Here is a 27799-nt window from a genome sequence, read left to right on the forward strand (position 1 = left end):
AATACACAGCAGAAAGATATTGGGACAATTTTTCACAAGCTACATTCAGGCTTCTTTATATTTTATAATAGAAAGAGAAACCTTAAAAAAAAAATTAAAAATCTCCAAGATGACAGGAAAACAACAACAAAAAGCTTTGGTCTGCAAAAAAGAGACTATTTAATGAATCTCTGTATTTGTGCGTGTGAGCGCATGCATGTGTGCATATATTTATGATTATGTGGATAATTATCATTAAAAATAGCTATATTGGGTGTTCTTAATGTAACTCTTTTCTTAACATCTAAGACTTTGATCCTGAAATGTGTGCAGGCAAATTCCTGCACAGACCTTCAGCACCTATAGGTATCTTGTACCAGCACGCGGGGCTAAAGCTGTCACGGTGCTTACATTAGCAGCAGTATGTGACTCCTGCCAAACAAAGAAGAAAAACAAAGATTCAGGAGAGAGGGTGAAATTAACTAATGCTGAGCGAGTGATTTGGGATCACCACCAGCTCCTGCTGCCCACCGTACCACAAACACCTCAACACGAGCTGGAACAGGAAAGTCTCAGTGGACTGACGCCCCTACTAGTTTTAGATCACTTTCTTTTCTAATCATACCAACAAAAATCAATCTCAATCCCTGAAATTTACTTTCCATAAAATTATAGATACATCCCTGATTGTCGGCGAGAGAGGATATGCCAGGTCTTTCAGCAATTGAGTGTATAAATATATAACAGACAAAATTACTCTAGCAATTTGAGGTATTTTACTAAAATGGAAACAAAGCAACTGCAATAGACCATTAGCACAGGACTCATGTTGCTTATTTTTTAAAATAAATGGCTTGAATAAATGTCTTTTCTCCTAAACAAATTTATTTTGTTTAGGAGGGAACGTCACCCTTTAAAAGTATGGAGCTAGTAACTGTCTTTACTTAAATGCAAGTTATGTATATCAGCACAAAACACATTCAGCTTTACAATTCTCAGTGATCTTCCTTACATTCTGTATGTAATAAAAATTAGCTTACCCTATAATGGCACAGTTATTTTAAAAAGGGGAAAAAAGAATAAAATCAGAAAGGAAAAAAATCTTACTTAAAGATTTTCTGTGTTCAGGCTTTGGTTCTTTGGATTCAGTGTCTAAGCTATTCAGTAATTCGATGCTGGAGGATCTTTTGAGTTTGAACTCCAAATTTCTCGATGTGCAACTCCGTTCTTTTGGCTGGGGAAAGAATATATATATATGTCTGCTTTTAATAAAATTATTATTTGTAAGAATGAAGCAAGAGATTACAGAATGCCAGTACAGAATCAGAAACTAATAGACACAGCAAGTGATGCAGTGAGTATATAATTTAAGGGAAGTGTAATGCAAGATTTGTCATATGGCAGAGCTTTTATGCCCCTGACAGACTGATCTTAATTTCTGAGATAAATTCCCATTTAAGTAAGGAAAACAAAAGGCCTGCTTCTTTAGGCCTTAGAGACCAAAATGATTTCCACATTGTAGGCTATTTCCAAATTACTGCAAAGAGGAAGGTTGTTTAAGTAGCCTTTCTGTTTTAGATATTCACGGCAAATGTTCTTTCAAACACAATTGTTTCAAACATCTGTACAGATCTAGGGTTGAACTTTGCTGGTATAAGCACGGGGAAGAACAGGGGACTTTGCTGCTGCTCTAATTCACTGGCATACGAAATGACAATTAGGGACCATTAGTGGTACCGAGTTTAATCACGTGTAGGAGAAAGCAAAGAAGGAGGGAGACCTGGTTTTGGCTGGTCACACGCCTCTTCCCACGGCATGTGGCCAGGTGAGATTTGCCATCCCAATGGTGGGGAAAGCTTCAAGGCTTTCTGCACAAATTCAAAGGTTTAAAATCAGAACAAATGGTATGGGTGAAGACTTCGGTGAGTGCTGCTGGGTGGCATCCTGTCCTGGGCATGCAGCAAGAGCAACTGCGGCAGGGACAAGCCCTGCCACCTGGTACCCTCGCCCTGCTACATGCTGCTGTGGCTCACTCTGCACTCAAAGCTGCTGAAGCCATGATTTCACCTCTTTGCGGAGTTGCACTAAAGAAATAATCGGGTCTATTAGATGTTTAGCTGAATAACACGCCAAAAAAAAGAGTGCTTTGAGTCTCCATGGAAAACTCCACCCCAAAATCTTCAGTGGGATATCAATATCCTCGCATACCCAATGAAATGCACAATATGAAGACATACATCATCAGATCAAACTTTCCTTGGCTGATTATAGCCTCAGGGTAATATAATGTTTGCAGTTCTTTAAGGAAACAGTAGCCCTGCTCAGGTTAACCCTTTCCACAAGATTGACTCTGCCCTCACTGCCAATTCCATTTCAGCAAAACGTTTGAAAAATGCAAGAAATGGGGGTATTTTTCTCTCACCAGATTCTTCACTGAACAAGGGAAGTCAGTGCCCTCTAAAAAAATATGTTCTTGGAGCAGGCAGAGATAGAAGGGAGACATTTGGAATTTGTACTGAGAGTGGCAAAAAAGAAAGAAAAAGCTACAGCTGAATCTGGTTTGGTAATTAAAAACTGTTTTAATAAAATGCAGCCCTGCTTACTTCTAGTAGAAAACCCCCAGCCTTCCTGGGAGAATAACAGCAATCAGTTACAAAGGAATATTATTTGCTAGTGTTATTCTTGTGAATAAGTAATACAAAAATTCATAAAAGGCTCAAATGTATTAATAGTTCTATTGAAGATTATATACTGTAGGCTGCATAAACAGAAAATGCAAAAATTCATTAGTTATTAAGTGCTTGTGTGCTTTTACAACCCTCAGCAAACCAACATCCTTGTTATTTCAGAGAAATAAATGTAGCGTTGCATTTCAAGGCAAGAATCAAATGACATTTTAGTTCAACAACCTTGTTTATCTGACATTTTTGGGTAGATTTGCATACATATTTTTGTATCCTTCTGATAAAGGAATGTCTAGCTAGCTGCTAGCTGCTAGCTGCTGACTGCCTAAAACCTGCAGAGATGCCTAAGCAAATGAAGTTGAAATTGCTACATCTTAATTAATAAAGGTAACAGCCAAAACAAATACATACCAATCTGTCAATTGCATTTTTGATAGCGTGGAACCAATCCAATATGAGAAAGTCGATATCCGACTGGAGGAGGAACTCATTTCCTGACACTGTCGTGATCTGGGGGAGGGATGGGCAAAGACAGGTAAGTAAAGCACACAGGACAGATGATTTTCTGCAGTTTTCTCTACTATGCACCCAAATGCTTCCCTTTGTATCGATAATTATCTCCTGGAGTTACCGAGGAGTTTTGAACCTCTGTCTGAAAGCTGTTTAGGATATGTCACAACAAACGAGATATTGTCTCGGCAGTGCAACCACCAAACACAAATAGTGCAAAAATAACGATAACGTGACAAAAGTTGAGAAAAGCCAGGAAACTCAATACGATAGACGGTTCAAATGTAAATCAAAGCATTCTGGAAAGAAATGAATGCAATGTGAAAATTAATTCCTGTTATTTTCAGTTTGCATTTCTATTCTGGTATTATTATTTTATTTCTGATTCCTCTATCTTTGAATTTACACATTTATTATCTACCTGTGATCCCAGAGTCCACTTCCAAAGCATTTTGGTGAAATTAATAGTCACTGTTTTTCACATAAAGAAAATTACCATCAAAGATGGCTGTAGCAAAGTAATTAGGAGCCCATTTATCAGGAAAAAAAAAATCCCCAGTTTGTCTGAATAGAAGTTTATTTACATTTTTGACCCCCACACTGGGAATATTTATCAAAAGCATATTCATTCCCCTGATAACGCTGTTTCCCTGCCTAACAATATTTGGTGGAAATATGCATGCATATTCTGCTGGTCTGAACTTCAGTAAACCACCGTGAAAATAATGATACATCACTTTCATTATTTTATTACTATTATTTTTTTTTTTTTTACTAAGTTTTCACCAAAGTAGATCTCCAAGTATTTTACAAAGCGGGTTGAAAGGGCCATTTTACAGACAGCACAGCTGAGGCACGGTGCTGCACTGTGGGTTATCCAGCAGTGCCCTGGCCCACGTGGCTGCGGATGCGGGGCAGAGCATCTCTTCCCACCTGCAGACAAGCGACCGGAGCTACATCTCCCCCACATCCTGCAAGATGCAGGATCTCACCCTGCCCACACTCCAAACCAGCTGGGCACCCAGCAGCAATGAAACCAAAGCTTTTTTTTTAAAAAAAATATTGTTATTATTTTGTTATTAAGGGTTTCCTGTGCAAACCTGGGTAGCTTTCGGATTGCACGCTCAGGTTTCAGTGCTTTGGGACACAGATTCAGTCCTCCCATTAATCTGCTCATCGGGGCACGCTATTTCTCAGCACCGAAACCTGTTCAGGTCTCTCTCAGGGAACGGCTGAGCGCTGCGGTTTCTCTCTGAAGTGAGCGTGAGGAAAAGCAGAGCAGAGCCATTAAGACCTGGCACAGCCTATTTACTTAAATCGAGCAACCTGAAGTGCTACTGTTTCACTGCATCTGCCCGTGTCCAGAGTTTTTAACACACAAAAGAAACTTCCCGCATCTTTCTGAAAACTGAAATATTACGAGGAAAAAAAAAAGAACAAAAAAAAGACAAAACAGCTTAATGTTTCATTAATTGTCCTATAACCCTCCCGTTATTGAGGAAATGCCTGTAAGGAGGGTTTCCAAAGTCATCAGCATTAAGGAAAATCCCGTCAGTGCAGCTCCAGCGGAGACATCCTGTGAGAGCGCTGCGGAGATTGTGGGAATGGGCTCCCAGCGCTGGCTCGGGAGCCTGCCCGCCTGCCTGCCTGCCTGCAGATGTTCCCAGCCCCATCCAGCCCCGCTCCGGCCCTTCAGGAGCAGACCTCCAGCCTCTCCATTGTTCACCGGGCGCATGGGAGAGCCGGTGACGTGGGAAACTGGAACTCTGCTACCAGTCCTCTGCCGTGATGCTAACCACTGCTCATGTGCTATCCATTCACTTTATCGAAAGAGAAAAAGAAAAAAAAAAAAAGCCCAAATTCAACTTTAGGTAAGTAGTTAAGCGAGGTGACCTCCAGATCCGTGCCCAGTTCACACCGCGAGTTTTGGGATTCAAACATTGTTACCTTATATCACAATTTATTAATGTATACACACAGATGTGAATTAGACTAAACACAGGCAACAATTCAATCTAATGCCTCTACCCCAGTATAAACAAATCATTATTAAAATTATAAAATGGAATAACAGTTTCAAAGTAAAAGCAATATATATAATTAGATTTACTGTATTTTGAAGGCTTAAAAGGGACACAACATAGTTCATTCTTCCGTTCAGCAAATTCAGGCTTTATGAAAATACAAGCATTCAGCACTGCATAAACATTTGTACTGTATGATATGCAAAAGAGATACTCCATTACTAACAAGACCAAAGCAAAATACATGTTGAAAGTTTCTTTGTCTGAATGTGTTATTTTGATAATCATATATTATCAGTGTTTTATGAGCAAATCTGTAAAAACAGATCATAGCACTGAGGGAAGAGAATTCATTTAAAATATACTTTCTGTAAGATATAGTTCAAGTCCTTTTCTTTCTTTCCTCAGACTAATCTTCAGAGTAACTAGACAGTTTCAAGAAGACTGCTACTGCTCTCTACAGTTTAAATGCATCCACTCCTTAATTACAGTCAGTAATTGACTTTGTTCTGCTCCATTCCAGTCATTCACAGGAAAGCAGTTCCAAAGGCTTTGGCTGGTAAATCCCATTTAATGTGCAGGTTTCCTATCCCACTTTTATATATTACCTCCTTAGGATTTCTGATAAATGGTTTTTGGAAGGGATTGCTAAACCATATTTGCACTTTGAACAATCGAATTTTCAACACCCTTGGGAAAAGACATCAGTAAAGAATGCTAGCTTTGAGTAAACCTTGTGATTGAACAATTTATGATCACAGCCCTAAATGATGTATAACTAACAACAAGCATAAATTTTTCAATATTAAGGCGTGCTAACACTCCGTCCCTGTAACAGACACTGCTGAAATAAACAGCGGGACTGGAGAAAAAATGGAAGACAAATAAAATAAAATAAAAAGAGAAAGAAAATGAAGTGCTCTAGATAGAGCTGCCAGTCTCCATTGTGCCAGGTGCTTCATTTATTTCAATATTTCCTGAAATCCCTCTCACATCATTTTTGCAAGGGCTACAGTCCGGAATTAGCATGACCTTACCAGGCAGAATTGGGATGCCGCTGTCAGCACTAAATACACGAGGAAGGACAACTGGCACCAGCCCTCTTGTTTTCAAAGGGTGTGCCCTTCAACTTGCTTAGAGTGGGGGCAGGACTCCAGGACTCCTTCTTTCTTGCTGTAGTACCTTGGGAAAATCCCTTCACAGGCTGAATCCTTCCTCCTGAGCAGTTTTACAATGAGCTCTAGTCCTGCTGTTCGGCATTGACCATCTGCGAATATCAGCTCACCGCAGGTAAATGTGTGTTAAATTCAGTGCCCTGCCAGGCTGCCAGCAAAGTGTGGAAAGTAGCAGGCAGGTGTGAAACAATTTTTTGTAATACCCTACTTGTGGCTTACTACGGATTTCTCTTGTCATCTTATACAGCTGCAAATGGCAGGGTGGGCTTGCTTTGCATGTCACCGTAGGTTGTAAGCAACAAGATCCTATGTTTCTAAACAAAACAATGCCTATATAGCTCTGATACTGTATTTTTTTCAATACCATTACAATACATAAATACCCTGGATCCTATCCAGGATCAAAGGTTCCTAAAAATCCTACAAACCCTACATTTTTCCTGTGCTAGGTTGTGCTCTGGGACATGCTACATGCCACGCATGGCTGCGTTTCTCCAGGACTTCCAAACCTTTACAGCTCACTTGGCTCACCTCTTTTTTATGTTTTATATCAGAGATTCTCCCCTATCCTGGCACTCCCACACCAGCAGAACACATAAAAGTGTCATGGAATAAGCCCAGGGGCTTTTGTCCATAGTTTTCCTACAAACGTCAGACCAGGGACTATTGCACTGCTGTGATAAAACCATCCTTCACGGCATCCCCCTGGTTCTTTACCAGTACACATTTCTACAGACACATTTGTTTCTTACATTTGTTTTAGCTGCAGAACAGGGATGGAGGCAATTTTAGCAATCCTACTGATAGGCACTCTATGGAGATATCGAAAAGGGCGAAAAATTCACACAGCAAAACAAAAATACAAAACCATATTATTGATTCACTCACTTCAAAGTGTACTTATGCATCTCTGGTGACTGCAACTATTATTTGCAGTGATTAACTATTTTCAGACAATGCCGAGCACAAACTTTAATACAGGAAGTGGAGAACCCTACAGGGAAGGAGAAATGCAGCAAAAACACTTCAGAGTCTCTCCCCTGCAATGAAAGAGCATGGAGTGAGCAGCTTGGGAAGTGTATGGTTCACGTACGGCTCGTGTATGGCTCACATATGGCCACCAAGAAACCACCACGCAGTTCTTATTTCAGCCAAATACTGAAACAAGATATCACTCAACTCCCTCTGAACGTGGGACATCCTGTAAAAATCACGGATTGTTGAGGTAGGTCTTCGAATAACTCACCCCAACAGTTCGGCGATGGATTATTGGACACTTCTGGACCATGGAAACCCTACAAAAATGCTAAATCCAGTGCAGAATCCAGTGCAGAAAACCTAAATTTTGATGTCACCCGGGAGTTCCACAGCTTGTGGTAAACACTACGTGATTTAAACTTGGATTGACAGATACCTCTGCATGCAGAAGCTCAATAAAATGTGTTCCTCTTGTTGCACTGTGCATGGGGATTGCTGCCCTTGATATATGTAGGAAAAAAGGAAATGTGAATCGCTGGAGCATTTCTAGCTCAAAAGCTAACACTCTTCCCCCTTCCCACTGCTCCCTTCATCTCACCTTGCTTCTTGCAAGTTTTTCTTCTGATCATGTTAACCATCCTGATTCCCATAAAAGAGAGGAATCTAAGTTTTTCCTCTACTTTCCTGAGATGTTTTTTGCAGGATGGGGTCTGGCCACCCAGTCTACTTAACACAGGGCACAGCACACTCCATCTGCATGCCAGACACCAGGGCTGGTATTAAAAATAAATTAATTAATTAAAAAAAAAAAAGGAAAAAAAATTAAACTGGGAATTTTCACTTTCCTTTTCTAAATGTTCTTTAAAAAAATAATCTTTAGAATATAATATAGCTTGAGAATAAATGCATAAAACATAGAAACTCATGTGTCCACACCCACAGCAGAAATAAAATTAATTAAAGTTGGGAGACACTGTGCTCCTTAGTGGTTTAATTAACTGGATTTGAATTAAACAAGGACAGAGATATGTAAGTTTTTAAAAACATGTCAAAAGTCAAACTGCGTTTCTGGAAGTTGATCTCAAATTCTTTCTCACAGATAATCCAGTCTCTTGGCCATGTTTATGCTGAAAGACGGAGCAGCAGAGACGATAAATAAAATATCTCTCTCTGCTGCACTGTATTGAGCTGAGATTCTAATATTCAAGAAATGCAAATAAAAGAAAACAAAAGGATTGTTATTCAGCTGCATTATATCCATACTGCATCACATATCCATGATATGATTCAGCTTCTCCAGCGGAGGTAGTCATGTTTATGCTGATAGTTAAGTTACTTAAAGGACTCTAGGATGTTTACAACTACCAAAGAAATTTCATTATCAAGCAGATTGTCTGTCTCACGTTACAGTCTGGCTTTACCAATCTAGCAGTCCTTTGCACGTCGAGCAAAGTTAACATTGAAATGAGGGGGAAATATCAGCTTGGAAGAAAAGGTCTTCAACCAATGTTTCCAAAAAAATGATATTTGTTAAAACATTTTGTGAGAAAGTATCTGCCTTGTGTTCCCAATGTTGCTAGATGTTAAGTAAATATATGCTGATTGCAAAAAAGTTGCTTTGGCAACTCTCTTATTAAAATGCATTTGTAACCCCCATCTGTCATGAAAGTTTTGAAAAGTTTGTTTACTTTGGATAGCCGCCTTATCCAGGGTTACCCCAGCATACAATGATAGCAGTCTTCAGAAGTTGTGTGAGGAACAAGCCACTGGGGATCCATTTTTGTTTTAATTGGCACACACAAACACTTTTCTGGTCTGTCAAAAAGATCAAGCTAATATGCATGGCGGGTGTTATATTCTCAGCTTTTGGGAGTAGTAAAGCTCCCTTTATTTAAGTAATTTAAATGATAGACTGCAAAAACTTTGCAAGTCAGAAAAATGTTTTATACTTTCTTTGGGAATATTTGTTTTAAGCAACAGAAAATGTTCTACATATCTAAAGATGTTGAACCTTATGTTATAATTACCCTGTTTCTTCTGACTCTGTAAGAATTACTGTGAAAACCAAGCATTGCAAAGAGGCAACAAACAGATCCTGTGTTTTCACAACTTCCACACTATTAGCAACTGTAAGACCAATCGCTGCCAGATGTTTACAAGATATGTCTTCAATTGTCTTGCCTTGTGGCGTGACTGATTTGCACGTCCATTCTCTGGAAACCTTCATGGGGTCACAGTCCCAAAGTAACCAGCTTACACAAATAATTTTTTTTTTTTTTTAATGAATTTAATCTAATGTTTGGGGTATATATACTGATGGCTCTGAAGTGGATTCAACAGTCTGAATTCTAGGGACAAACTTCCACAAAATAACATTATTTTTTTTAATGAAACTGTATTGCACCAGTGATGAGCAAATTTCTTTTTTTCTTTTTTTCCCTGGTGAATTTCTAGGACTGAGCTCTTCAACAGACAATAGCAGTAAAATAATGAACTCTGGGACTGTTAGGAAGAAAAAAAGATCTCTGAGCCTAATGCTTCCCTTCTGCTGTGCAATGAACTCATAGTATATACCAATTCTTATTGAATTGCACTGATATTAGTGAGGAGAGAATCGGGTCTTCTCTCTGCATTATAAGGCAAATCTCTTCCCTTCCTGCATGCCTGTGTAGAATCTCAGAAGCAGAAGAAGTGATTTATACCGTTTGTAAGGAAGACACTCAACAGAAAGGAGGTCATGATTAAAGCTGATTAGGCCCCAACAGACCAAACCTCCTCCTTGGGCTTGAAGAGGAGATTAGACTGGAGAGTCCAAGGAGCCTCCCTAGAGGGGAGAGGTCCAGTGCTCTGCCAGAGGGCACCGGGATGCTTCCACTGCTTTCAAGCAATGGGTGGGCATTCTCCCCTTTTCACCCACCAGTTCAGGTCTTATTTCTTCCTTCCCTTACAAATGTATGAAAATTAAAACGTGTGCTGTTTGATAGAAGGAAAAGGAATGGAAGAGCAAGTGTTTTCTGCTAAGCATCCAAGGAATACACTGAGAAGTATTTATACTGATCTGCTATGCTGGTATTATCCCCTACATGAGATAAAGTCTGACTTCTTGGATTTGCTTCTACAAACCAGAGGTTTACTCCAGAGGAGGGCAAAGGGCAGAAAATGAAAATCTGAGGCAGGCAGAAGACGACCACCTCAGACGCCCGTACCGCCCACTGCTCCAGCCCCACACCGCTGGAGCAAATGGACAGGTGCCCTCCAGGTATTAGGTCAAAGTGAGAGGAGATGGAAGTCACTGCAAACATGGGAAGCAAGGAAGATGTACCCCCAAAACTGGCTTATAGCTGAAAAGCAAGAGAGAATAATTAAGACACAACTCAGTCACGTCTGTGCATAGCAGGAAGTAGGGGAATAGACAATTGTGCATTTAGTCCACAGACGAAGACTAAAGGCACTGCATGAATACCTACTGCAAGCTACTTTTCTCCTTGGGGTAATATTTTACTGTTATTGCCTTTGCAATCTGAAGCCATATATTACCAAGCCACATACAGAGATATTGGCAATGGTTTCCTAGAGAAGTCCCTGTCTTTCTTAGTTTTACCAGCTGGACAAGACCTAGTGATGAATGGTCCTCCTGTCCAATTTTATATGCACGTTATAACACTTTATGATATATGTGAGAGAGACTCAACGTGATAAGTCCCTGTAACAAACAAAAAAATCAAAGGGAGAATGAATGCTCTAGTTTCAGTAAAAGCAAAGATATATATTTAAAATATATATGTGCTATGTGTAAAGATTTCATTTCGTTGACTCTTATTTTAGCAAGAAATTTATTCATCAGTAGCAGAGCATTTTACAGCTACATTATTTGCAGGCAGAAGCCAGCACTGGCTTTGAGTATTTCATTTACTGACACATGTCTCCTATTAATAAGTGCTGAGATTGCACAATAAGAAAAAAGAGATGTTGCTATAAGTATCTTTATACTTACAGTAATGTATTTGGCCATGATTATAAGTGTTTATAAAACATTCAAGAATCGTTCCTTGTCTACTTACACTAATGAGAACACCTGTTAACTTTAGAGCTGCGCAGACTTATTTGCATTGAATTCAGGTTTTTGCATACTGTACATCACTTTTTGAAACAATTAGATGTTTACAGAGAAATATAGCTAAAAGAAGAACAGCAGCTTGAATGCCCTCCAGCCCAAGTCAATGCTAATCCTGGTTTGAGTGAAAAGCAGAAATCTGCTGAATTATAATACTGACACAAATTCAGTTAGCAGTGAACAAAGGTGTACCTGCAAATCCTCTGATAGCAGATGTTACTTGTGGGGATTGATACCTGCTGTTGAATAAAGCATCTCTTAGACATGAAACAGCACTACTGAATGGGATTTTTCATTGTTATATTTACCATGTCCTTTTCATTCGGATTTCTTTTATTTATAATTTTTTTTTTCTGACTCAGAGCCTTTCTATATACTGAGCATGGAGAACATGCGGTCATTTTCCAAAATTAGCTGTTTACGTTATTTTATTAACTTGCCAAAAGCCAGTAAGACAACACAAGAATCCTCCTACTGCTAGAGATCCAAAACACCATCTCTGCCGTAGAGGGTTTTGTGGCCTGGGGCAAGGAGGCAGGAGGTCCTTTTCTATAAAAACAGGTCTACTGAACGGTAAGTGTAATATCCTGCTGCTACATGGCCATGCCAGCTACTGTTTAATAACAATGTAAAACATCAAAGTTGGTCCACGATCTGAACATACACTCTGCCAGCTGTGTCAAGTTCCTAAGTGTTGTAGGGAGGAAAATATAATGGTTATCATCTCTCCTTGCATGCAGGGAGCGAACAATGCACAGCATCTTTGGGTTTCCTCCATCCGTTTTTATTTGTACATAAATATTAGGAAAAGCTAAGCATGACTAAAAATGGTTTCAATAAGGCTATTATATCCATCTAAGAAAAACATTTCTGACTACAGCAACTGAAAAGATTTACACTACAAAAAATATTTAGCGTTTTAATAGAAAGGATGATGTATGGACAATATTTGCACATATATCAACAGCAAATATTGTCCATACATTTTTATCACCTAGCTGAGCTCTGTAGTCTCTAAGGATTCACAAAATGGTTAAAAATTTTCACAGGCAATACCATACATACAGTACTCAGCTAGGTACTGAAGAATATGGATTCTTCACAACCAGTTCCTAAAAGGCTTATAGCCTATGAACCCTTACAGTTTTTTTTTTTTAATTTTATTTTTATTTGAAGGTCATGTTATTTTATATAAGTGGCATCACAGACTAGATAGTATGGAGGCTGTTTCATTCAAAGAATAATATCTTCTTTTTTTTTTTTTTGTAATAAGAAATTCCTGCAATCCAAAAAATGAATTTTGCATATCTCCATATTCCCATGATAGTTGCAAACCAGTTTTCTACTGTTGGAGGATCCTGGATTTTTTTCTTCAGATATTCTGGAGCTTCACTGACAGCACTGAAAATGCATTGGCCTTTAAATTTATATGCTCTTCTAAGTAGTAGAGTAGTAATGACAGAAGGTTACTCAAAATGTTATTTAAAAATATCACATAACCAAAATTATCTTTTCACAATAGGCGTCTAAGGGGAGCTTTTCTAGGAAAAGAGAATATAGCTCAGAACTTGGTGAATTTTGTACAGTAACTGAATTTATCCATCTAGCAGTAATTGGGTGAAAAAGTACTGAAATATTTGACTACGTAGTTCACAAACAAGCCAATGCACAGCAATCAATTATGCAATGTATTGGTTTTTAATAAATACATGTAGAATTAGAAAAATATTATTAGAAACATGCACCTTCTGTCTAGGTCTTCGAGTTAACAGTATGGACCAGGATATACCAAGTGCCAAACATTAAAAGATACAGACTTTATTATAAAAATATGTATAATTTTTAGAAGTATCTGAAATTTCTGAATAACATAGGCTTTTCTCATGTGTTAGAGCATGGTGTACACTTTGACATCTGTCATTCAAGCCTCTGGCCATCACACTGGAGGGATGCATCCCACTGGAGGGATGCACCACAATGTGATGTGGCATGCAGAAAAATTGAAAAACTCAATTTTTCCAAAATACAAATCACATCTTCTAGTTTTAAATAGAGAGAATGATTGCAAAATATTTGGCCATCAAGACTGTAAAGATTGAGGTTGGATAATCAATAACGTTTGTGGTTGAATTACCCACTGATAATAAGTAATTTCCTGCTATTCGTGAGGGGAATTGGGAAGTGGTTTTGGGAATTTGGCAGACTCAGTCCTTCTTTTCTAAATATGCTGTGTCTGAAAGCCTGGTATGCTTCCCTGTCACAAGCTTTGGGATGATGCAGTATAGCCAAATGCAGGTTTGGGGTGACAGCTCTTTCAGGACCTTAGGAATCTAAATATAAGAGAAGCTAAAAATATACAAAATTATCAGGCACAGAAATGGTTGGGTATTTGGGTTTTGAGTCCTCCACACCATAATCATGAGACCATATTTATCTGGAGTCCTGCAACACCGTGATTGTTGCTCCGCTTCTTGTCACTAATAAATGTACAGTACACATGACAGAGAAATAAATAGAGTGTTTTAAAACGCATTATGGCCCCCTTGTCCAAAGATGTCATCACTGAATATTAATCCAAGCCCTGTGCATGTGCCAGGAGACTCGTGCTTATCCAGCAACATGAACTGCAGATACAGGAGGGCTATGACCAGAGCACCTCCACACAGACCCCTGCCCTTCCCACCACCTTGGTACAGACACCAGATGCACTATCACTCTCATCCAACCAAATGGCAATTAAAAAGTGACATCCAGTCAGTAAGTTATATTTTAATCTGTCAGGCAAAAGGCAAAGTCTTAGGGAAACTGGAACTTTGGATTTTAGTTCCTGAAAGTGTTATGTTACCTTTTATTACAATCCCACCCTTATCCTAATCCTTACACCGCTCCCCTGCCACTGAAGTAATTCAGAATGTTATCAGATTCTTGAGAGTGACAAACGAAACCGAGAAGTTACTTCCCAGTGGTTTGGGGCACTTGCTCATTAGACCTGAGCTAGAAGAGCTGACTCTCTGTTACTTGTGCCTGTGAGCGGAGATGTATAAGTGAGTTTGAACTATAAACAGAACCAATTACATTAACACTTCCAAACACTTTCAGAATAAGACTGAAAGCTTTTGTTTGTTTTACAAAACTATGATCCGCTATGCTAATAAGTCTAAAATTTGATTAAAAGAAAAACATTCAAAGCCAAACCTGGCAGTACAGCTTCTTATGTGCTTTGCTTTCATCTGCTGGAACGCGGTAGCCCTGATTCAGCAAGGTACTTCATTAAGCACCATGCAACTTCCAGAACACGAGCACTCGCACTGTTTTCAGTCACAAGACTGAAATGAGCAAATCAGTCAGAGCAAAAATAGCAGAAAAGTTATATTTATTCACGGAGTGAATATTTTAGGGAACAAAAGCTATGTTAGTGACAGTCAGTAAGAGCTGCATGTAAATTAACAGCAGAACCACAAGCAACAAAGTTAGCTATCACGTATAAACCCCACTGCAAAAGGAAGCCAAATCTTCTAGCCCTCCTGGGTGAAGAGAACGGATTATTAAGGAATTAGAGAAAGCAAAACAAACAAAGAACCACCACCACCAACACGAATCCCACCTGATGGGGAACTGATGTACTTTCACTATAAGCGAACCCAAAGTGGTAATTTTATCTCCTTGAAGAACACGGTGTCAGAAAAAGAATATGATATGTATTTATCTTTGGTTATAATAGTCAAGACACCGCCAGATCAGCTTGAAAAACTGAGAGAAAAATCATAACTACCTAAGAAATTATACGTAGTCTTCACCTAAACTCTGAGTCTTCAGTTGCCAACCTCCCTCACAGCTCACCCATCTCCTTCTGAGAACAGATGAACTGATTCCCTGTCACAGCCAAGCTTATAATATCTAAGATTAACTAGAAGTCAGTCATTTAGAAGATGACCTTAGAAAGAATTAAGCCATAAATTAGATACTGTCAGAACTTGAGAATTAAAAGACCAAAAAAAATAAATTGCTGAGAGTTTGAGGTGTTTAGAAATTCAATTATACCATTTCATCTCTTACTTGACTGCAAACACACACAGAGTGGAACGCTGTGTTGAAATGCACAGAAATACACCATATCCAAACAAAGTAGTGAGAAATGTTAAAATAGGTGAATATTTATCAAAGCTCTCACTTAACAAAGAAAGAGCTCTGATAGCTCTGCACTCCTTGGGAAAGCTGCCTTTATCGAGGGACAGAATGGGATCCCAGCTTCACGCTTAAATCTGAATGATAACTCATTCCCATTTTTCACTCCTTTTGCTCGATGACAGGTCATTCACCTCACTACTGTCATGCATTACAAAAATTAGCAACCAGGAAAATGAATCTAGATCATTTCCTACGTTTGAACTTGCTCATTTGCCTACATGCTCGGTTTCCTCCTAGAAACCCGTTCGCTGCATCACAGGACCAACTTTCACAGCCGACACAGAGCAAGAGAGACGGAGAACCTTGTGAATTTTCCCAATGTATCAGACTTACAGAAACACCTGTGCTAAATAACTTCGTGCTGAGCTACTGTGAAAAGCTGCGGCGTTAAATAGCAATCACAGTTTATTATTTTTCACTGCATTGGTTACTCTTCCGCTAGAGTCCTCCAAGCTGTCATACAGAGTATGAATGGTACCCATTTTAATCCTAATGCCTTTCTCTTTATTTACACTGCTAAAGTCACAAATTTCTTTATTTATCTTGAAGTATCATTATATCAATATAATGGGAGTTGAGCGGTGCCCGCTAAAGTTGAAAAAGGATCTGTTTACAAATGCCTTTCATTTCTGAATTGAAACCATTCCTTCATTGACCATGGAAGGAAGACGAGACAGGTTGATGTAAATCCTCTAACCCATTTGATTTGATACAGGTTTGAAAGTGTTATTTCTCTTCTTTAAAAAGATCCCAAATACAGTGTGTAACGACAAAAGTACAGCAAAATTAAATAAATTTAGGAAGTCACTGCGGATCCTTCTCTTATTTAGGACTACAGCCCCTATGTGAGTAAAAGCTCCACTTTCTATTTTACAATGAAACAATGCCCTTAAATCTACACAAACACTCCAAAAACACATTTGAATGTACGCAGAGCTAGTTACAGGCTTTAAGCCTGCTAATTATCAGATGGGAAACTTGTTCAAAGAAATTAGTGACTCTGCTAGTGAAGATCAGAGAGGCAGCAAAGCTACTATGAGCAGGTAGGAAAGTTGCAATTAGGTTTTTCTGAGGATTATCTCACTTTGCCCATCCTGGAGTGCTAGAAATACAGAGCCAAAAAATACTGGGAGTATTAAATACTGAGTCTGGGAGCAGGAAAATGTCAAATACCTGCACATACCCTCAAGCCTGGGGGACAAAAAAGTAAAAACACACGCCAGCGCTCACCACTACATCACCACTATTAAAAAGATCTCCCCTTTTCCACCCATAACCCCTTTACATGTGCTCCCTGCCTACAAAAAAACACCCTGTAGCTCTAAGAAGGGCAGTGCTGTTGCAAGAGCAGCCCAGTAAAGTGGAAACGGAGCTCTTGCTAATAATGATTCATCTCCAGAGATGTATGCATCAGTCAGATTGGAGGCTGGAGATATGTTTAGATACTACACTCAAGTTAGAGTGAACTTAAAAAAGCATTTGCTTAGCCAAACCTTTTGAAACTGGGGAGAGGGAGGAAAAAAAAAAGGGGGGGGGGGGGGGAGAGAAAGTTTTTGGAAATTTACCACTCTTTGTCTGAATCAAAATTTTAATCAATTCCTGATTTTCACTAGGCTCCAGTCAGGAGAGCGCAGCTCATGGTATTTAAATTAAGCTCCCACAACATTTTGTGGCAACACGATATTTTATGGCAGTGAGTGCAAAACACACCAGCGGCACCACTGTAAACTTTGAAACATTTTGAAGAATATCAAGCACCAACTGGGCTGCCAATAGAGTTTTAAGTACAAAACGTAGAGAGCTAAAATTATGCAAGCAACCGTTTCTCACACAAGTAGTCCCAGCAATTTCAGACAAGGGCGATACCCGTGATGAAGACTTGCAGAACGGGATAATCGAAAAAAAGTATATAAAAAAGTATTTTCCAGTGCAAAGAAGGTAGCGGCATCCGGACTCGTGTTTAGGTAGGTTTGTCTGCGCTCTTGTGCTTCTCATTTGCTACCTATGTGAAGCATGCTTCAAATCTATAATTTATATATGGATGAAGTGAGAATTTCAGTGTTTTTCTTTCACTATAAAGCCTATTGTGAATAGCCCCAGGACAACTCCCCCAGCCAGGTAATTTGAACAGCAGAAAAGATAGGCAGATACGTTATTTTCAACAAGGTCCCAAGGTGGCTTTCAATTAAGAAAAACAATTGACTGATGTTTCTCTGTTTGCTGCCAGGAAGCTCTGTGTAGTATTTCTAGAGCTTTTCCTCCACACTACCCAACATGTGGGCTCCGTGTCAAGCTGTGAGTTTGTAAATCTTTTTCAGCACTTATCAGAGCTCAACATGAATTATGGTATTGCCAAATCTGCTTTATGCAGCTTTTTTTTTTTTTTTTTAACACTAGAAGAAAATGTATGATTTTATGGTCAAAAAGAAATGTCTACATACTTTTGATGGGAAAACACAGGTAATTTGACTGAACCCCAGAAAAAAATGATTTCCTCCTAATCCTGCATCTTTACCGCCTTCAAACTTTGGAATCTTCTGAGCAAGCTGTTGAGCTCTCCGTGGTGTGCATGGTTTCTTTCTGTACCTTTATTACTAAGACTTTATTAACTCACATTTCATTAACTTTAATGCATGCTTGAAAACCACATCTACTTTTGGGGACGATTTGTCTTAAAATGTGTGCTAATATTTAGTAAAATATCTTCCTTTTTGTCGTGGAGTACTTAGAAAGGAACATAAATCAGCCCTTTTGTTGAGGGCTAATAAACTTTGCGCGTGTGTATATGTGTGTGTGTGATTTAGTACCATTATAATAATATTATATGGCAGGCAAAAATATAATGAAAATGATAATTTGCCAAAAAGATTTAAAAAACACTGAGGTGTTACCTATCAAAAGTTCTCCTTCTGTCTATGATACAGCACAGATTGCAATCGTGACAGTAAATCTGGTGCTATTGTTAATGCCATGGCACTTTGGTTTTTGGCTTGCTTCAGTCCAATCTGTGACATGCTTGTGAATATCTTTCTTCTGTTCTGTCTGTATGGCATATGGATTTCTGGGATACAACGTCAGACCTATCCACATAACAAGTGTTCAGAGCACCTTATCATTTTAAAAAGCCAATTACTCAAAAAGACAAATGTGAAATGTTTCACATTTAATGATGAGCAAATCTGCAAAACAAATGCAATTTTGCTTCATTTGAAAAAGTTTAGTTTAACTGTAAATATTGCAATGGAGTCCCTAGCAATACACACCATGGGTAGGGACGGGCTCATTTTATGCATATTGTACATCATCACTGTCACTTAAATCTGCAAGATTTTCCATGCTAAGTTGTTTTAAATAAATAGAAAGAAATGAGATACAAAAGACTGAAATATATGCTTCTGAATAGACTGTAAAAATGTCACTGCTAACACTGAGCATTGGACACTTAAAAAAAAAATATTTTGAAAGTCTCACCCAAAAAAACGAAAACTGCATATGTCTACAGAGGTAAAGGTCAGTAATGAAACAATTAACAGCAAAAATACCAATCCATTTTTTAGAAATATTTGTCAATACATAAAGAATGTTTTGTACTGCACATAAGTGCTCAATTAATCCTGGATTAGTGGCCGTATGTCATATTCCCAGACTGAAATGATGTCAGCTGAAGAACTTAAATACACCCAGGTTCAAAGCAAGATTTTGTAAGGACTTCAGGAGAGCAGAAACTGCCACTTTCTGGTGCAGTACTAATAGAGCTCATGATTCAACGAGAGCCGTAAGAATACGTATAATATATATGCTCTGCCACTGAGGTCAAAATACAGCACCGTAGATTTATGCCCACACGTATGCAAAATACATATACCAGCCACTGCCAAAGACAATTTAATGATTGTCAGTTATCTAAATCGTAGGTGCTGAGCACCACAGAAGAAATTAAAGTGGTTATTGTTAGTGTGGTAGCACGTTGGGCTAAAAGACTGGGAGAACTGCCGTAGCAATGGATATACTTGACAGCAAGGCAAATGGATTTATGTGCAATATTTAAAATATATGGGAAACATGTAAACATATTTTAATATTGAAGATTTTTGTGACTAATTTGATTTTTAAAACCCTCTCACTAAACTGAGAACACTGGTAACAAAATACTATATAACATGGGAAACTGAATGCAGCTGGCACTGGTAATTTTAGAAGAAACTAATCTTGATATTTATAACATCATGTAGCAAGCGGAACAGCTTTACCAGGCTGGGAATGTTGAAATACAAAAAAGTTCACCTTTCAGCTATTGTGCTTCAGTTCTCCTGCACTAGAAAAATCAGAAATCAGCTGTTGCAAGGAAAATATGAAGAAAGTTTATTATGCTATATAGCCATTGAGATACCTTGCTTAAACTGGCTGTACATGTATTGTATTTTATATTAAATTTTTGTAATCCAGCTCAGGGATTTAATACATACAGCTGAAAAATCAGTTCATAAATTATATTTAGCAAGACAGAAAATATGCTGAGCTATAACATTAGATAAGAACCTTATTTTAAATACATTCCTTTTATTTATTTTATTTTGTTTTTATTTCCAAGCGCTTTCAATTTAGGGTTTGATGTTTTTTACCTGTGGAATGTCGGTTATAATGAACCAATAACTGATGCATAAAAAAGAAGGTATTTTACCCTTAATCCTGGAAACAGCTGTAACAATAATTCCCCAAATATTTTTTGCTCTTGCTGCACAATAATAAGCATAAGTGTACATATAAACCCAAAAGAGAATGCAGTTTAGCTCACAATTTCATTATGGTATTTAATTTCCACAATTTGGGATTGTAAGGGTAAAATAAACATTCATAGAGCATAATAGACCAAACGATTTCATAAATCAAGCCACGTAATGTGTGTGACTCCACGTGATTTACATCAGAGGTTAATTTTCACCAGTATCTTTAATGTTCAGGAGTAATGAAGACAGAGGAACATATGATTTCAAAATGCACAACTTTAATAACTGCGGAGATTTTAATTTGCAGGGGACTGTGCAAACATTTAGCCTGGATTTATACTACGTGTTTTTGTTGTTTTGCTTCTCCCTTGCACACCCACTCGCCAACTTCAGCACTGCGTTTCAGATTTGAATGAAGTGAAAAGCTCAATGGGTAATTGTCAAAGTAATTTCATTTCTCCCACTTTCTCACAAGAACCAAATAAAGCCACGAGAGTCTCCCGCTCCTCACAGACACCCGTAAATCGGCAACAGCCACCTGAAGCTACCAAAGGGCACAGCTGAATCTCTCAGATTAGACCTGCTTTTCGAATTGCACAAATACACCACAGAAGCAAGCACGTTTTCTCTCGAGTTTCAGGTTCAGATGTCCAAATTGCCCACGACCTAGCTCACGCAAAAAATCTGTTTACACACACGATCTTTCCTAGTATTACGAAAAGAAATGTCAGCAATAATCAAGTGCGGGTGCTGAACTGAATTCCCAAATAGCTATCGCTAACAAACCGCTCTGTGCAAAAGTGCCAGTGTTACATTTCCAGACTGGGGCTGGTGCGGCAGAACGAGGAGCTCAGACAGAAGGAAACAGCTATCCACTACAGTACTTTCACCCTGTTAATCTTGCATGTGCTTTGCCCTGGATTTCTTGCTATTTTATTTTTAACCTCCGCTACCTTGTGGGAAGTGGGCTGTACAGGGGGTGCTCGCAAGCAGAGCTCTGATTTTACAGATGGACGTAAAGCGCTGTTAAATGAGAGCTTTAGGAAGGACTTTTTCAATTTACTTTGAGCTTAATCTGAAGTGGTTTAATCACAGCTTGTACACATCTTCTTAAAAATTGTTCGGAGGGGGGAGAAGTAATAATCATGCAGGAAATCATCACGACAGATGCTGGTTCCCGTGATCCCATTTACACTTTTAACATTATTAATGAAAACCTATCTGGGCAATACCTGTGTCAGTAAGGTGTCAGGTGGTCATTTGGCAAGACACAATAGGAAGGAATCAGATCAGCATTTCAAAAATGGCTCACTTTTCTTTTTCCTTTTTTTTGTGTGTAGAGGTTTTTTTTTCTTTTCTTCCTTTTTTTTTTTTTTTTTTTGCACCTGTTATTCTAAAATTTCTTTCAGTTACATTTCAAAACACTACAGTTGGGATCTCCTTGCCAACCTGAGATGGCATAAGCCTGGGTAACAGAACAAAATGTGAGAAGGTCCTTCTGTCTTTAACGCCTGTTCACCAATGAATCAGCCTCCAATTAATCTGTTTCTTCAGTAGGAGTTTAATAAAAGTCAAGCACACACATGTTCAGTCTTGTTTAGTATTAAAGCTGTGTTAACATTATCTGCCTAGCCAGGTCAAAAATCTTATATAATTAAATGCCAGAAACCATTTCAGAATGTTAAGGGCTTTACAATTTTCTGTAAGTAATTGATTATGCAAGGCAGGGTAGTTTAAATTTAAAACAGGATAGTGATGAGTGTGATGTCACTTTTCATTACATATTTCAGAAAAGTTTGTTTCATGGCCAAACTACACATAAAACCTAACTTATTAGATTTGCTATTTTGCATTTTTATGAACCAGGAAAAAAAAAATAAAAAAAATCAGCAACCCAGATTTCCTTTCCGCATCATGAAATATAAACTGAGTAGGTTGCGCACATCCCAAATATCCACACTGTCAGTCAGGCTATCTGCTAGCAGCGCAGAGTTTTCATTCGGAAAAGCAAGGTATTGTAATACCAGGATTGCAGTATGTTACTGCCTGGGGGAAGCGAGAAGGGAGTGGAACCAGGGGCAACACGAAGAGTTAAATAATGGCAGGTTTGGAGTCTGAATGATACGAAGAGCTCAGTCTAGGCAGTCAGCAGGTTTTCCTTGGAAATACATGAGGAAAGTCCGATCTGCAAATAAATACAAGCTCTGTATACCGATTAAAGTTCAGCTGCTCACAGTCCGACATAGGTATGGTTTCAGATTGACAAAAAAACAGTTGAGAGTGAAATAAAAGAAGGAAAAAATGTTATTGTAAATATACTCATCCCAAAGTAAGAAGTTTTTCGAAAAGGGAGGATCACATCTAAAACTCTGTCCATACAAACAACTACTCATCGCGTTCCACTATTTCCAGAGAAAGTCAGAAGCAATTTAATCCCTGCTACTGCCACGTGCTCCACAGAGGATGGGGCTTCGGGCACTGTGCTGCATCCCCAGTCCCTCCCAGGCATCCCCTGCTGCCGAGAGGACAGAGGTGGTAAGAGCTCCTCTCCTCCCCACCTCTGCTCAAAAGGCTCCCTTTATCTCATCCCACAGCTGAAAACCAGACCTACTGCAGACCTTCCATACAGAGCTGCTCTCCGACCACCCACGACAAATCAAGCAGCGACACATTCCAGTGACATAACACACTTTATAACATACCTGACCATGTATAACAACACAGAGCCCCAGCACGCAGGTTTCTTAGCCTGTGCTGATAATGACATCCAAAGGAGGAATTAGAGAGGTCTCAGAAAGAAAAATTAAAAGAAGGTCCTGGATCAAGATGCCATCACTCCAAGTTACAAAGAGGGAAAAGAAAAGTTAAGCGTATATGTTTAAACACAAGACTAGCTAATAACATTAAAGTTAAGCATTAAATTATAAAGAATAGTAAAAATGTAGAAAAAAAAAAGAATCTGAGGTACATGAGAGAAGGGGACTGAAAAAAAAGCCATTAAAAATAGAGCTACAGAAAGCTAGGGATGCTTATAGCAATGGAGGACAGCCAGCTTTGGATAAACAAAGACAATTATGGAAGTGGCACAGTAAAAATAGGTCAGTTATACAGATAAGTAGAAATTAATATGATGGAAATGATTTAACAAGCCAATGTACTGTACTCCATATAGTGCCGTGAACATTAAGCTGGTGAACGGGTGCTAATGCGGTAGAAGCAAAGTAATGTATAAAAAGGCAAATCAATACAGCAAGCACAGCAAGCACGTGTGAGCAGAAATAAAGACAACAGAAAACAATAGTGCTTTTAGTACAGTTACCCTATAAAATAAAATTGACCAATATACAGGTAAAGGAACAAACAGTGGAAGTCACAGCAGACAGAAATACAGGCAGGTATCAGTTTAATGAAAATATATAACTTGGTTCACTCTGTCAATAGGGTTGGACTGCCTAAGTAATCCACAGGACTGAAAAATAGAGTACAGCACCAATAAAGCAAACAATAACGTAAAAATGTCAGACAAGTATAAAAACAAAGGGAAGCAGCCCTGCAATCTCTTTTAGCCTGGCAAGCTTACACTCAGCAACTCTAAAACATACAAGTTTCTGTTACTTTTTATTAAAAGCATGATTAGACTAATAATTTTCAGTTCCCATGACATGGACATCTGGTAGCCGTGGCTAATAGAAAAAAAGGCAGATGTCAAAGAACTTTAATTATGACCTCAAATGACTCTTAATATTCTGCTATTTGGTTTGTACAAACAGAAAATGAAGTACGGCAGTTTTGAAACTTGAGCAAATGAGATCGTTGGACACGCTGTTTTTAGGCTTTATTTGCATATGCATGTAAACCCTGTTCTTATTTCCTTATACTGGCCACTGGTAAAACCTTTTCTTTGAAATTTCCAGATTAAAAGCATCCTGCAATTTTCTCTATTCCAAAATTTTTCTGTATTCTTTTAGTTGAATGCAATTAACCTTTTTGTTTTTTTTTAGTTTGTTTTTAAAGTAATTAAATTTAAAAGGAAAAGTCTGTAAATAAATGACTTGTTTTTAACTAGAGCTCGTTAAAAAATAAAATAACCATTATAACAAAAATACATTAACTGGATGTTGTGTCTGCTGCCTGCTTGACACAAGGACATCTGGAGATCTGGGCAGTGCATTTGCTGTGATGGTATGTGAACTTTACTTTAGGATTAGAGCAAAAATGGCAGCCTCATAAATGTCTACACCATCCTTCAGAGAATAGCAGGCAACCTCCAGAACTACAGTAATGAAAAGTTGCTGTTTTAAAGCAAATTTTAAGGAGACGGAAAGAAACTCTGGCTCTTGTGGTCTTCAGGTCTGAATTTCAGTCTGAATGCATTTTTATTACTATTATTATTATTATTATTATTACAATTATTATTTGAAGCCCTGTTAAAACTTTAGCAAATCCTTTTCGCATCTGTGCAAGGCTGGGTATGACTGTTATCCATCTATCACCCACTGGGGTGCTGCAGGTTTCTCCCCTCCAATGCCTCACTCATTTTCTTGAATGGCCAAATTAAACAAGGCAGTGACATTAAGTTATCCTTTTTCTCACCGGAGGGAGGATGAACGCTATCAGTGCGATGCAAGTCTTTGATTCGAGGGACCCCAGATGCTACAGGGCGACCAGTTCCCCCGTGGAGCGGCGATACTCAGCGCGCTCCCCATCAGCAAGCAGCGACCGAGGGGCGAGCTCTGAATTAAATGAGCTGACCCAACCGCGGTGAGCAGCGGGGTGAGATATAAATAAAGCACGGGGTGCCTCAGGCCTGAGCTCCGACGGCGGCTCCGCAGCTCTGGAGATCTTTGCACCGGCTCTTCCAGGATCTTGGTTAACAGCCACTGCTTCCTAAATTATGTCCTGACAAGTCCCCGTCACCAGCGTTAAAATATATAGATATATATTAAAGATTGTGCGTTCGCTGTGGGAGGCTGTGGGACGGCTGTGCATGGAGCACCGCTGAAGCACAGCATTCCTATTTATTCATAAAAGGAGCAACGTGATTAATACTCCTGTAAATGAGGACTTTAATGAGGAGAACATGCTGGCAAAAAGAAAAGTCTCGGACCCCGTATTAAAAAGATATATATCTCAAAAAAAAAAATCGCTTAATACCGTTCTCGTGAAGTTTCTGAAAATATTTTTGGACAGACGGACTCAGCCGGGCACGGGGCGGAGGGACAGCGAGGCCCAGCAGCTTCTGGGGACAGACCCGGCCTGATCCAGGCACCATGGCCTTGGTGTCAGCCCCAAAATGAACACAGACGCCTGGGGATGTATAGTGCTGGGGGAAATGAGATCTTCTTGCGACAGCATAAGCACCTCTCTGCTGTCATACCTCACAAAAGTATCACAAGGGTACAAATCAACAAGGGTAACATATTTCACTACAGTTAATTATCCCGATTTATCCCAAGAAACTAGGTTTTAGGCTGTAATCTGTGAGGAAATCTGCTGTTCTAGTCCTAAATCCTTCCCTCAGCCTGGTGATTATCAACCACATTTTTGTACAGGAGGGAATTAATGCCACGTACCGCCTAAGCAGCTTTCAAGTCAAAAGGCCCAGACCTGTGATGACTTCGGGGCGGCGCGGCGATGGCGGGTTTGGGTGCCCCCGTCTGCCCCATGGTGAGCCCGTGTGTTACCTCCTGGCAGGGCACCCGGGGGACCCCTGCACCCTCACCAACCTCCCAGGGGGAGAAAGCCGGCCTGACAATGCGACCTGGTTCTCCCATCCAGCAGCGATCAATACGGCTTTAGAGTTTGACAACGAGCAGCCTTTTCAGAAAAATAATCGCGTTTGCTGTGCACAAAACAGAGGTAATTTTGCCTGAGAGGGCACGTGCGGCGATTCTAGCAACATTTACGTTTAATTTGATTATTAAACACGGTAATTCGGGTGTTGCATATACGTGTGCGTGTGTATACTTTGTACAAGGCCGTTCGGAAAAACCCAAACAAGGCTTTTGTTGGAACTGGGAAAGCGAACTGGGAGGCGGGAGGGGAAAAAAAAAAAAAAAAAAAAACTATCCGGAGCCATGCATTTATTCAAAAGCATTTCAATCTGTGTGCACATCTTCATCACTTCAGTGATAATTAAATCTGGGAATCACAGGTGATGTCCTCACACAGTCTCTGCGCCGGGCTCCCACCGGGCCAATGAAGCGGGGCTCCCTGCGAGGCCTGTTAGCACAGATCAGGTGGTAATGTGGAGGGACAGATGAGCAGGAGCTGACAGATGGCAGGATGACCTGGAAAACCTGCCCCCTTTTCTGGGATCAGGCAGCAGCTGACAGGTATTATTTCATAAAATAACGTCTAAAAGGAATCGCCAGGGTCTTCGCATTAATCTGAGGCTGCAACCAGCCATGTAACGTTTATGTCAGAACAAATCTGTCTCTATGCAGGAGAAGGAAAGTGGTTTTTGATGAAGTTGTTCATAAATTTTAATATAATATGCCTGATGGTGTCAGATATAGTCTCATATCTCTTTTATATTTAAAAGCTCTAGTGAAACATAGAAATATTCAATCTCCAACAAGCTACTTTTAAATAACTAAAAAGTTAACCAAGGATACCTTACTGCTTTTCCCCATTTTCAATAAAGAATTTGCATGCGTTATCTCCATGTTTTTAAATGAAAACATCTCAGTTGCATGAAATCTTTTTTGTAATTGGTACTAAACAAAGACACCGCTAACGCTTCTGCAAAGTTGTTTTATAAAAACAAATGAATAACTGACACGGGGACATAAAAGAAGCAGCCTTACACCAAGCTGCTTATCAGCCACAACTTAATTAAAAACACCTTAAAAATCAATAGATTTTTTATTTTTTCTCCTAAAATCTTGGGCTATGTCTGCTTTGAGGAGGGAAGCATTCCATTAAAATGCCCTCTCCAGACACATGACATTCGAAAGTTGAAGCACAGATGAATATTTGGGGAATTCAAACACCTGGATCGGGTCTGGGCTTGCCAGCCCTCCCAGTCTTTTGTAAACTGGAGAGAAAGCAAGGTCGTGCTTCCCACCTCATTCCCTTCTAAACGGCACCAGCCAGTTTAGCTACACCCTGATAAATTCAAGACTCGGTAATCAGCATTAATATGCAAGCAAGTATCAATTCAAAACCTGCTAATGAAAATGATTACACTGTTATATTCATTTGAATCTTATATGAGCTACTGAGGGGCATATACCAGCAATATGCGTGTCTCACTGCCTTTGCAGTGCCACCTTAAAGACCCCTTGTTCACTTTTTTCTCTTTTATCGTCTTTTAGTTGTAGAGAATCACCTGCTTAAATATCTCTAAGGGTACTAGTAAAAAAGAAAAACAACATACATAACAGATGCGCGAGTGAACCTTGGGATGAATGTATTA

The 27799-nt window shown here is 39.2% G+C and overlaps 1 protein-coding gene and 1 long non-coding RNA gene across 6 annotated transcripts in view; one reads left to right on the forward strand and one right to left on the reverse strand.

Annotated features, from left to right (window-relative positions):
• Positions 1-27799, reverse strand: part of ARHGAP15 (Rho GTPase activating protein 15) — a 332393-nt gene that overhangs the window by 157973 nt on the left and 146621 nt on the right. For all 5 annotated transcript variants that reach the window (XM_083841824.1, XM_083841823.1, XM_083841826.1 and 2 more), the window contains 2 exons: positions 3075-3173; positions 1087-1213 (listed from right to left, as the gene is read on the reverse strand). In XM_083841824.1, coding sequence (XP_083697950.1) covers positions 1087-1213; positions 3075-3173 — 226 coding nt within the window. The remainder of the gene's footprint in view (positions 1-1086; positions 1214-3074; positions 3174-27799) is intronic.
• Positions 6238-26475, forward strand: LOC310901697. The gene is made up of 2 exons (XR_014586044.1): positions 6238-17616; positions 24978-26475. It is a non-coding gene; the product is annotated as an uncharacterized lncRNA (long non-coding RNA).

This window comes from Anser anser, assembly GCF_964211835.1.
Source record: "Anser anser genome assembly, chromosome: 6".
Classification (NCBI taxonomy): Eukaryota; Metazoa; Chordata; class Aves; order Anseriformes; family Anatidae; genus Anser; species Anser anser.